Consider the following 12,737-nt stretch of genomic DNA (forward strand, 5'->3'; position numbering starts at 1 on the left):
AGATTAGCAACTTGGCAATGTTTTTCGGAGTAATTATAGTGGTGTGAACACAAGTTGGAGAGGAGATAAGGAGATAAGGACTTGTCGGTAATATATAAAGCAGTCAGACTGTGTGGAGTCGATATCTTTATTTGGAGTATCAGTCAAAAATTAATAAAATTACTTGTAGAAATAAAGAAAGCAGTCAGACGGTGTGAAGTTGAACTCTTTATTTGAAATATCACAGTCAAAATAAATAAAATCAAATAAGGTAAACCGTTACACAAAAAACCTCCCTCCCCACCCCAGGGGACTGATTTCTTCGCCCTGTTATTTCAGTATTAATAATAAAAATTAATTAAAGTCAACACGTTGCTACTGTTTTTTGAAATATGAATATTTCATTGTTTATATTTTAAAAGATTTATTACTCATTCGTCAAAACTTCTTGTAATGGATAAAATGGTATCTAAAGGCATGCCTTTCATGCTGAAAAAATTAGAAGATACTGGGAGAATTACGTGCATGGGCAATTCTGTTTAAAATTTACTTCTAAGATACGGTTTTTGCATAGTATGGCTTGAACAACAAATAGGTGACCCAGAGTTTTTCTGTTGAATTAACGATTGTTATGAACAAGAATAGCACTATGGCTTGAAATTCTACAAGACTTGAGTTTCAGCCGATTTTCATTGTTCCAAACATACATTAAATCTTAAATCATTATAAAGTTCCACATCATAAAAGAGTCATATGTATTGCAAAACTGTCAGAAATGTCCGGGTTATTGAAAATGAATTTCATTTAGTATTGATTTGTCCGTTTTACGAGGATATCAGGGTTACTTAAATTTCCATATCATTTAGAGTAAATCCAGGTGAAATAACCTTCTCTCGTCACAAAATGAACATGTAATTTCTCAGTTGTCTTTATATTTGTCAAACGTATTTAAAACACGGGAGGAGTTACCGCGTTTTAAAAGGAGCTAGCATCTCCATGGTGTAAATTTGTATATTCTAAGTGTACGTTACTATTTGTATTTTTTTATCGCGGAGCATCTCACTTTTGTATGTTCTCTGTGAAAAATGAGCAATTAGCCGAAGTCTTGCACTTAATACAGATACATAGATATAGATAGGCAGCCAACAAGCCGATTTAAAGAAGTTGTCCGATCATAATGAGAGGCGTTTTTGAATGTAAAAGTTATATTCTAACATATTCTACACAATCTCGAAGTAGATATCGTAAACTTTTTGCAACCTGTTCTGCTAGATTTGTCACTTACTAATTACCCGTCTTCCCCTCTGCAATTCTGCACAAGGGGCCTCCCCGTAAGCAAAAACTCCCTATTACACTCTGTCCACGACAAAGTCTCTCTCTCTCTCTCTGAATTTTGGCCGTCTCGAGCATTGCTTTAATCTGTAGATTTCCGGGCCTCTGAGACAGAAAACTATGTGCCTTCTTAACGTTGGAACAATGCAACATGTCATTGAGTTCGAAACCCATGTTTGGAAGATATGCATAGTACTTTCCTCCAATGTGTAAGTGAATTAGCAGGAGATGATGCAAATCTGACGTTTACCTTTGCAAAATGTTGTGAATTTAGGACATATGATTATGATCAAGAAGTCTGACTCAAATCATGATCCCGGATAATGGCAGAATAGCACGAAAGTTTACCTTCTTTGCTTGGACAAATTGTAACGGCCTTTTCTTCGTATTTCCAATAATACAGACCATTGTCATTCAAGACAGGGTCATTTTTGTCATCAAGAGTCACTTCAAACAGATTAGATTTTTCCCCCGAATAAAATTCAACCTTAATATGCTCTCCATACACCATGAGGCAAGCATCTTCGAAGTCCTATATATTTACAAACAAAAAATAACCATGAGTAAAAAAAGCCATACTAACCATACCGACCTTTCAAAACAAGACGGTAGGTACGTGGTCGGAGACGTATACTCACATAGCACAACGGCATAATTCTATGGCACTGATGATATTTTAATGTGACATACACGGCAATTTAAATAAAATTAAAGCTGCAAGCAGTGTTGACTGTGCCCAAGCTTACATGCACCAGAAACCAATTTCATGAGTCCAAATGGTCAGCAGAAATTACAAATTTACATAATCAATATAAGGTGAAAGGTCATTCAAAGCCATCCAAAATCTTCCTAATTTCGGAACAAATTTTTGTCCAGTACTTAACTAGTTCATATCCCAGGACAACAAGACTTCTAGCCCTATCATTAAGCTTATAATTACATACTAACATACCTAATTAGCTTAATTACTCACTGAAGAGATATTGTCCACAATATGTCTGATCCCATCTACTCCCTGAGCTTTACCTCTCTGTTCGTCAGATATCTTAAGATGAGACTGTGCTTGAGTAGATAAAGATGGACCCATATTGGTGGATATAAAAAACAACCCCGAAGCTGTACTATTGCTATTTCCAATATTCCAATATTCTAAAATACACATGTTTTTTATAGATAATTTGTAACATTGCAACTTTCAGCTAAAGGGTGCCTAACATTTTTGATAAATTTTAACAATACAAAGTTCCGATTCTCCCAAATTAGTTCCAATCGTGTTCAATACTCTTTTAGTATTATTTCATGGTTATGGTAATTTTTTTATAAATGACAACATGGCGGCGAAACCTAGCGATCACTTAAACGCACTTAACACTAACCAGTCCGGGTCATCTCCAAAATTGGAGACTCATTATGATAATGTATTCCGGCATTCAGCCAATCATCGACCAGATTACATCATTAATAAAGTACAGGTCACGCTGGGTCACAAATTACCCACCAAGTGTGATCGGTAGTTTTGGGCCGCTTATTAAGCCCCTGTCTTGTGAATTTCGACGAATTTCGACAGTCAACATAATCCACGTGTTCTGCAGAAGGTCATGTCCAACAATGAGTCCGATAAGTGAACAAATATTCGAAATATTGACGATTCATTTCTACCCCCAGTTTATCGATTTCGCTCAAGTACCGAGAATCATTTTGTGGATGTTCGTCATCTCTATTAGAAATACTGTTATAAAGGTTATTTGTGTAGGTACGCGTATAACATTTTGCAAGAAAGAAGAGCTATGTCAGAGCTTTAAAACGATACCTGTTTTGTAGTTTTCAAACGCAGACTAAAAATGGTACGCGATTTTGAAAATGTGTTGACAGAGTGGCCACACAACTGTTCCCCATACGGTAGAATTTGTATCGCTGCCATCTCCGATACAAATGGGGTATTCTGAACGATCCGTGTAGGTACACGATTTATATTTCGCAGGACTTCAAGCCAGAGTCTAGGAATCAGAGCGATGTATGGGGTTTGGTTGTCTTAGCCAGAATAAAACTGGTACGCGATTTTGAAATTGTGTTTTGACAGAGTGGCCACACAACTGTTCGACATTATGACAGAATACGGCGCGGGAGTTCGACACAGTATGGCGTACGTAACGAAGGACGCATGTGGAGCTTGCCAGGAAATACAATTTTTACTGATGGCGCGCTGGCCTCTGATTGGCTAATGAGAGAGGGAAAATATTATGGTAATAGCGTCTCCAATTTTGGAGATGACCCGGACTGCTAACGCAAGTGTTGAAAGTGCAAATACAGCAAGTACTAAAAGTATCGATGATATGGTCTAAATGTAAGCTTGAAAGGTGCATTCTTTCTTGAGAAAAAAGGGGTGTTACATATTATTTCCTGATGAATGTATAGATTTTTTTATAAATAGCTGTATGGCGCCAAACCACGAGACAAATTGCAACACCTTTCTCAAAGTTGCGAGTACACATAGCAATGGTGACATTGGAAAAATTTCAGCTCAAATGACTTGCCGGTTCTGAAGATAATTTTGTAGATTAAATGTTGATTTTCCAAAAGTAAAAAATGGTAGCTAAAGTCGGATGACCGCTTGCGACTTTTATGCACAAACTTTAAAGCCCAAGTAATGTAAACTTTTCTCAATTTTACCTTCTAAATTACCTGTATTTTCCTATTCATCGGTATTTGAACGTTTTGTAATGAAGAAATGAGCATCAATTTGCTGCTTTAGCGACATCCAAGCAATAAATATTACCTCTTCGCACGGGTTTGTTGAGAAAAGTTAATGTTGCGCCAATGACAGAGAAGATTGAGCCGCGCTATCAAAACGTATGCAAGCAGTGCCTGTATGAACTGCAACACAATGGAGGAAAAAATATTGATATCGAAAACAGAGTAAATTACAAGAATACACTTCAGCAGACTGTCGCATTAGTGGTCAGGTGATTGCGAAATTGAAGAAATATACTCCGTCATGCGGTTGCGAAGATCGTGGTGTGTATGCGATTGAGGCTACATTAACTGCTGTCGTGAAAAGCCAAGCGACTTGGACTAGTGTAGAAAAATACGTACAATCGACGATGCAGATTATTGGCAATTGGGCTAGCATTCTATTTTATAGTAATCTGTACGATACATGATGCTCATAAAGTAAGTGGGACTTGGCGGATCGATCTGGTCGTTCGAAAGCGTAAAGTCCGATACCGATGTAAAATAATGTAGGAAAACAAAGTACGGTTGATATTTTGACGGAAATGTAGGTACGAAACTGAAGGTCCGAAATGAAATTTACAGATCCTTTAGCTCAATGCATCAATTTTATAGATTATATGTAAAACATTTAGAAAACAGTTGAAAATTTACCATTCACACTTTAACGGGAAGAAGAAGAAGAAGAAGAAGAAGGAGAAGAAAACCAAAACCATTAAGGTAGCACTCCCACATGGGCTCCTAATAGCAACACGATTAATACTAATTTAGGGTAATTGAATCTTCATGTTTTTCAAATTTGTCAATTTTAGGTGCCCTATAGCTGAATATCTCAATATTACAAATTACTCATAAAAACAAGTGTATAGCGGAAAAGGCATAGCAGATGAGCTTACACTTTTAGATTTAAAAGACGTTACTTCACCATCAAATTATCCCAAATTAGTTCCAATCGTGTTTTTAAACTTACTTCGCTTGGATAGGACTTTAATACGTTGTAGCAGTACTGAAGACATCTCAAATCATTTCCAATTGCGGCTGCTTTTAATTGCCCTATTACTTCATGAACATCCTTGTAAGATATTTTCGGAATACATTTCTTTTCAAATGTCGTGAACTTCCCGGATGTTTCTGGTAAGTGGACATAAAAGGCAAGGCAGGATAATTCATTACGCTTTCAATCGACGAAAGCGTCCCATTAGCTAGTACTTCTTGATTATTTGTCATATAAATTTTGTCTGTTAACATATTTGTATGACCAAAACATTGAGTGACGATCCTCAAACAAGCTCAGTGACAGTGATCAAAAAAGTTACAGAAGAGTAAGTTAAAGACAGGATTCGCAAAGCTAGCGTATGCAACATCGATGGCATGGGAGTCTCCCTCCTGCTCTTGTTTGACAGCATTTAAATAGGTGATGGTAACTGGTAAGGTTTCAATCCCATATATACTTCTATAAATCTGTTCTATTCGCATGATGTGTGTTTTGGAAGATTGGACGATATTTGCAAAGCGTCTTTCAAACACTTTGTCTGGTGGGCCGTAGAATTTTTTAATGATAATTCAATGTGAATTACACAATGGATTTCATATATTTTTGTTAATTTTGAAAAATGATTTTGAAGTTAAGTCTATGAATTCCGCGAAAATACTACGTCATAGTCATATCTCGTCTTTAAAATAATCCTGTCCCCGTCGTCGGCTGGTGATCGACAGCGCAGTTCTTGAGCATGTAAATGTTAGGTGACAGCGTTAGACTTTGACTAGAACTAATATAACCAGATATGAACTGAAAATGCTCACGTGTTTCATACAGTTATGTGTAAATTTGAACCTTTGCCACATGTTTGCAACTTCATTGAAAGTATTATGATCAACATAATGAACAATAATCACCACTGATTAATTCTCAAAGGTCATGAAGTATACAAATATGTAATTAGCTGAAATAAAAATATTAAAGTTCTTTGACTGCTGTCATTTATATAGCAAGTGTAATTACCGTTGGCCAAGTCCTTCAAGCCATATATGCCGAGCTGTGAAAGCTCATTAGATATGCAAATTGTAAATTAGCTGACATGAAAATGTGAAATGACTTTCGATATTGTTTTAACCAGGTATAATCATCAATGTTGTCATGTTTTGCCAACTTTGATCAAGTAAATCCCAGTATATATCCCTAATAAGCAAAGTTCATTAAATATGTAAATTAGGAATTGACTTAAGTAAAAATGCTTCAATGATTGTCAATAATGTTGTATCATGGTATCTGCAATATATGTAGCAAGTTTTGTCAACTTTGGTCAAGTCAATTCAGATATATATCTCTAATTAGGAAAGTTCATTAAACATGCAAATTAGGAATTTGCTGAAGAGAAAATGATTAATGACTTTCAATAATATTGTATTACAGTGTCTGAAATGTACATAGCAAGTTACATCAATTTTGATCAAGTCAATTCAGATGAATATCCCTAAGTATGAAAATTCATTTAATATGCAAATTAGGAATTGGCTGAAGTAAAAATAGCGTCAATGACACTGTAGCTCCCATCCTGGACTATTTAGTGTTTGTTCTCTGGTCAGATATTTGAACATGTGTGAAAGGGATAAAGTGCATGAAGTGAAAATACTTAAATGAAATGTACTGGAGACAGTGAAATATGTTTAATGTAATTATTCAGAATATAAAATGGAAAAAATACAGAATTAGATATATCGAATACTGTGATACAACCATTAACTCAACAAGTCATTTACAATGACATAGTCCCCACTTGTAATAGGAGTACTAGTCTTGATGGGGCAGGAAAATGTGGTCATTAAGAAGTATCATTGGAGTGTATATGTTGAGATCTATGGGCACATAGGTCTATGTCGTTGTTCCCAATTTGAAACACATGAGGCATGTCTAAGTTACGGTTCTAAATCGGGAAAAAAGATCAGACCTCTAGCAGTATTGGCCAGCCAAGAAATACATATGCGCATTATAAATGAGGTACAAGATGTGACATCTTAAGGTCTAATATCCTATCAAAATTGGAGGGTATAGAACTTGTGGTTACTGAAATATGCATATATATGTATAATCAAGGTCAAAGGTCATCAAGGTCACATGACATTTCAAAAAAAAAAATTATATTCCTAATTAATCCCTATATGCCAAAAAATCAGATCTCTAGCTCTATTCGCTTGCCCAGAATTAGATGTGTACATAATTAATGAGGTAAAGCGTGTGTTGTCATAAGGTCTCCCATCCTACTAAATACAAAGGACATAGCACTTGTGGTTACTTATTTATTGACATAAACATATATTTTTTAAGTAAAAGGTCATCGAGGTCACATGACATTTGGTCAAAAAATTTCTCTCCTATAGTTATCCCTATATACCAAAAATCAGACATCCAGCTCTATTGGCTCGCTCAGAATGAGATATGCGCATAATTATTGAGGTACAGTATGTGGCGTCATAACGTGTCCCATCATACCAAACATGAAGGGTGTAGCACTTGTGGTTACCGAGTTATGGAAAAATATGTATATTGGAGATCAAAGGTCACCGAGGTCACGTGACATTTTGCCAAAAAAATTGTATTGCTAAGTTATCCCTATATACCAAAAATCAGACCTCTAGCTCTATTGGCTCGCTCAAAATTAGATATGCGCATAATTAATGAGGTACAATATGTGGCGTCATAAGGTGTTTCATCATACCATACATGAAGGCTGTAGCACTTGTGGTTACTGAGTTATGGACAAATATGTATATTTGAGGTCAAAGGTCACCGAGGTCACGTGACATTTTGTCAAAAAAATTGTATTGCTAAGTTATCCCTATATACCAAAAATCAGACCTCTAGCTCTATTGGCTCGCTCAGAATGAGATATGCGCATAATTAATGAGGTGCAATATGTGGCGTCATAAGCTGTTCCATCATACCATACATGAAGGCTGTAGCACTTGTGGTTACTGAGTTATGGACAAATATGTATATTTGAGGTCAAAGGTCACCGAGGTCACGTGACATTTTGTCAAAAAATTGTATTGCTAAGTTATCCCTATATACCAAAAATCAGACCTCTAGCTCTATTGGCTCGCTCAAAATTTGATATGCGCATAATTAATGAGGTACAATATGTGGCGTCATAAGGTGTTTCATCATACCATACATGAAGGCTGTAGCACTTGTGGTTACTGAGTTATGGACAAATATGTATATTTGAGGTCAAAGGTCACCGAGGTCACGTGACATTTTGTCAAAAAAATTGTATTGCTAAGTTATCCCTATATACCAAAAATCAGACCTCTAGCTCTATAGGCTCTCTCAGAATGAGATATGCGCATAATTAATGAGGTACAATATGTGGCGTCATAAGCTGTCCCATCATACCAAACATGAAGGCTGTAGCACTTGTGGTTACTGAGTTATGGACAAATATGTATATTTGAGGTCAAAGGTCACCGAGGTCACGTGACATTTTGTCAAAAAAATTGTATTGCTAAATTATCCCTATATACCAAAAATCAGACCTCTAGCTCTATTGGCTGGCTCAAAATTAGATATGCGCATAATTAATGAGGTACAGGATGTGGTGTCATAAGGTCTCCCATCATACCAAATATGAAGGGTGTAGCACTTGGGGTTACTTAGTTATGGCCATATATGTATATTTGAGGTCAAAGGTCATTGGGGTCACATGACATTTTGTCAAAAAAATTGTATTGCTAAGTTATACCTATATACCAACCAGATATGAACTGAAAATGCTCACGTGTTTCATACAGTTATGTGTAAATTTCAACCTTTGCCACATGTTTGCAACTTCATTGAAAGTATTATGATCAACATAATGAACAATAATCACCGCTGATTAATTCTCAAAGGTCATGAAGTATACAAATATGTAATTAGCTGAAATAAAAATATTAAAGTTCTTTGACTGCTGTCATTTATATAGCAAGTGTAATTACCGTTGGCCAAGTCCTTCAAGCCATATATGCCGAGCTGTGAAAGCTCATTAGATATGCAAATTGTAAATTAGCTGACATGAAAATGTGAAATGACTTTCGATATTGTTTTAACCAGGTATAATCATCAATGTTGTCATGTTTTGCCAACTTTGATCAAGTAAATCCCAGTATATATCCCTAATAAGCAAAGTTCATTAAATATGTAAATTAGGAATTGACTTAAGTAAAAATGCTCAATGATTGTCAATAATGTTGTATCATGGTATCTGCAATATATGTAGCAAGTTTTGTCAACTTTGGTCAAGTCAATTCAGATATATATCTCTAATTAGGAAAGTTCATTAAACATGCAAATTAGGAATTGCTGAAGAGAAAATGATTAATGACTTTCAATAATATTGTATTACAGTGTCTGAAATGTACATAGCAAGTTACATCAATTTTGATCAAGTCAATTCAGATGAATACCCTAAGTATGAAAATTCATTTAATATGCAAATTAGGAATTGGCTGAAGTAAAAATAGCGTCAATGACACTGTAGCTCCCATCCTGGACTATTAAGTGTTTGTTCTCTGGTCAGATATTTGAACATGTGTGAAAGGGATAAAGTGCATGAAGTGAAAATACTTAAATGAAATGTACTGGAGACAGTGAAATATGTTTAATGTAATTATTCAGAATATAAAATGGAAAAATACAGAATTAGATATATCGAATACTGTGATACAACCATTAACTCAACAAGTCATTTACAATGACATAGTCCCCACTTGTAATAGGAGTACTAGTCTTGATGGGGCAGGAAAATGTGGTCATTAAGAAGTATCATTGGAGTGTATATGTTGAGATCTATGGGCACATAGGTCTATGTCGTTGTTCCCAATTTGAAACACTGAGGCATGTCTAAGTTACGGTTCTAAATCGGGAAAAAAGATCAGACCTCTAGCAGTATTGGCCAGCCAAGAAATACATATGCGCATTATAAATGAGGTACAAGATGTGACATCTTAAGGTCTAATATCCTATCAAAATTGGAGGGTATAGAACTTGTGGTTACTGAAATATGCATATATATGTATAATCAAGGTCAAAGGTCATCAAGGTCACATGACATTTTCAAAAAAAAAAATTATATTCCTAATTAATCCCTATATGCCAAAAAATCAGATCTCTAGCTCTATTCGCTTGCCCAGAATTAGATGTGTACATAATTAATGAGGTAAAGCGTGTGCTGTCATAAGGTCTCCCATCCTACTAAATACAAAGGACATAGCACTTGTGGTTACTTATTTATTGACATAAACATATATTTTAGGTAAAAGGTCATCGGGGTCACATGACATTTGGTCAAAAAATTTCTCTCCTATAGTTATCCCTATATACCAAAAATCAGACATCCAGCTCTATTGGCTCGCTCAGAATGAGATATGCGCATAATTATTGAGGTACAGTATGTGGCGTCATAACGTGTCCCATCATACCAAACATGAAGGGTGTAGCACTTGTGGTTACCGAGTTATGGAAAAATATGTATATTTGAGGTCAAAGGTCAAAGAGGTCACGTGACATTTTGTCAAAAAAATTGCATTGCTAAGTTATCCCTATATACCAAAAATCAGACCTCTAGCTCTATTGGCTCGCTCAGAATGAGATATGCGCATAATTAATGAGGTACAATATGTGGCGTCATAAGCTGTCCCATCATACCATACATGAAGGCTGTAGCACTTGTGGTTACTGAGTTATGGACAAATATGTATATTTGAGGTCAAAGGTCACCGAGGTCACGTGACATTTTGTCAAAAAAATTGTATTGCTAAGTTATCCCTATATACCAAAAATCAGACCTCTAGCTCTATTGGCTCGCTTAAAATTAGATATGCGCATAATTAATGAGGTACAATATGTGGCGTCATAAGGTGTTTCATCATACCATACATGAAGGCTGTAGCACTTGTGGTTACTGAGTTATGGACAAATATGTATATTTGAGGTCAAAGGTCACCGAGGTCACGTGACATTTTGTCAAAAAAATTGTATTGCTAAGTTATCCCTATATACCAAAAATCAGACCTCTAGCTCTATTGGCGCGCTCAAAATTAGATATGCGCATAATTAATGAGGTGCAATATGTGGCGTCATAAGCTGTCCCATCATACCATACATGAAGGCTGTAGCACTTGTGGTTACTGAGTTATGGACAAATATGTATATTTGAGGTCAAAGGTCACCGAGGTCACGTGACATTTTGTCAAAAAAATTGTATTGCTAAATTATCCCTATATACCAAAAATCAGACCTCTAGCTCTATTGGCTGGCTCAGAATTAGATATGCGCATAATTAATGAGGTACAGGATGTGGTGTCATAAGGTCTCCTATCATACCAAATATGAAGGGTGTAGCACTTGGGGTTACTTAGTTATGGCCATATATGTATATTTGAGGTCAAAGGTCATTGGGGTCACATGACATTTTGTCAAAAAAATTGTATTGCTAAGTTATACCTATATACCAAAAATCAGACCTCTAGCTCTATTTGCTGGCTCAAAATTAGATATGCACATAATTAATAAGGTACAGGATGTGATGTCATAAGGTCTCCCATCATACCAAATATGAAGGGTGTAGCACTTGTGGTTACTGAGTTATGGACATATACTCATATTTAAGGTCAAAGGTCATCGAGATCACATGACATTTTGTCAAAAAATTTGTATTGCTAAGTTATCCCTATATACTGATTTTCACTTTGTTTAGTGTGATTAGATATTATTTTAGCTGAAAAAAGGGTCCAGGGAAAGTAAGGAAATCCAGTATTCCACAGTGTAACAATTGGCTGAAAATATAAAATTTCTTTCAGTCTCTAGAATCCGAAACCGAATCCGAAACCGAATCCGAAACCGAGTCTAATTTCAGCATCGTCTAGCCAGAGTGTAACGTGGGGATAGCGCCCTCAAACCACAGATACCGGCTTCCCATAGACTACCATGTATCAGAAAAATTAAAACTGTGATAACTTCATTAATATGCAAGCCACGCCCACCAAAACCTTTTCAGTTCTAGCCATTTGAATTCTGAAGATGTCTACCAAATTTGACTGAAATATGTTCAGCCGTTTTTGAGAAAATGGACCAACAGACAGACAGACAGACAGACAGACAGACACACAGACAGACAGACAGACAGACATCCATCGCTGCGACATATGCCCACGTGTGTGAACACGTGAGCAAAAAATCAGACCTCTAGCTCTATTTGCTGGCTCACAATTAGATATGCACATAATTAATAAGGTACAGGATGTGATGTCATAAGGTCTCCCATCATACCAAATATGAAGGGTGTAGCACTTGTGGTTACTGAGTTATGGACATATACTCATATTTAAGGTCAAAGGTCATCGAGATCACATGACATTTTGTCAAAAAATTTGTATTGCTAAGTTATCCCTATATACTGATTTTCACTTTGTTTAGTGTGATTAGATATTATTTTAGCTGAAAAAAGGGTCCAGGGAAAGTAAGGAAAATCCAGTATTCCACAGTGTAACAATTGGCTGAAAATATAAAATTTCTTTCAGTCTCTAGAATCCGAAACCGAATCCGAAACCGAATCCGAAACCGAGTCTAATTTCAGCATCGTCTAGCCAGAGTGTAACGTGGGGATAGCGCCCTCAAACCACAGATACCGGCTTCCCATAGACTACCATGTATCAGAAAA

General features: G+C 36.0%; 1 protein-coding gene across 1 annotated transcript in view; it reads right to left on the reverse strand.

Moving 5' to 3' along the window:
• Positions 1 to 1,486: 1,486 nt before the first annotated feature.
• LOC139131304 (uncharacterized) overlaps positions 1,487 to 12,737 on the reverse strand; it is a 29,776-nt gene continuing 18,525 nt past the window's right edge. The window contains exons 12-13 of the mRNA XM_070697312.1: positions 5,012 to 5,172; positions 1,487 to 1,843 (exon numbers count right to left, since the gene is read on the reverse strand). Of these exons, the coding sequence (XP_070553413.1) occupies positions 1,601 to 1,843; positions 5,012 to 5,172 (404 nt within the window). The 3' untranslated portion in view covers positions 1,487 to 1,600. The remainder of the gene's footprint in view (positions 1,844 to 5,011; positions 5,173 to 12,737) is intronic.

This window comes from Ptychodera flava, chromosome 4 (assembly GCF_041260155.1).
Source record: "Ptychodera flava strain L36383 chromosome 4, AS_Pfla_20210202, whole genome shotgun sequence".
Taxonomy (NCBI): domain Eukaryota; kingdom Metazoa; phylum Hemichordata; class Enteropneusta; family Ptychoderidae; genus Ptychodera; species Ptychodera flava.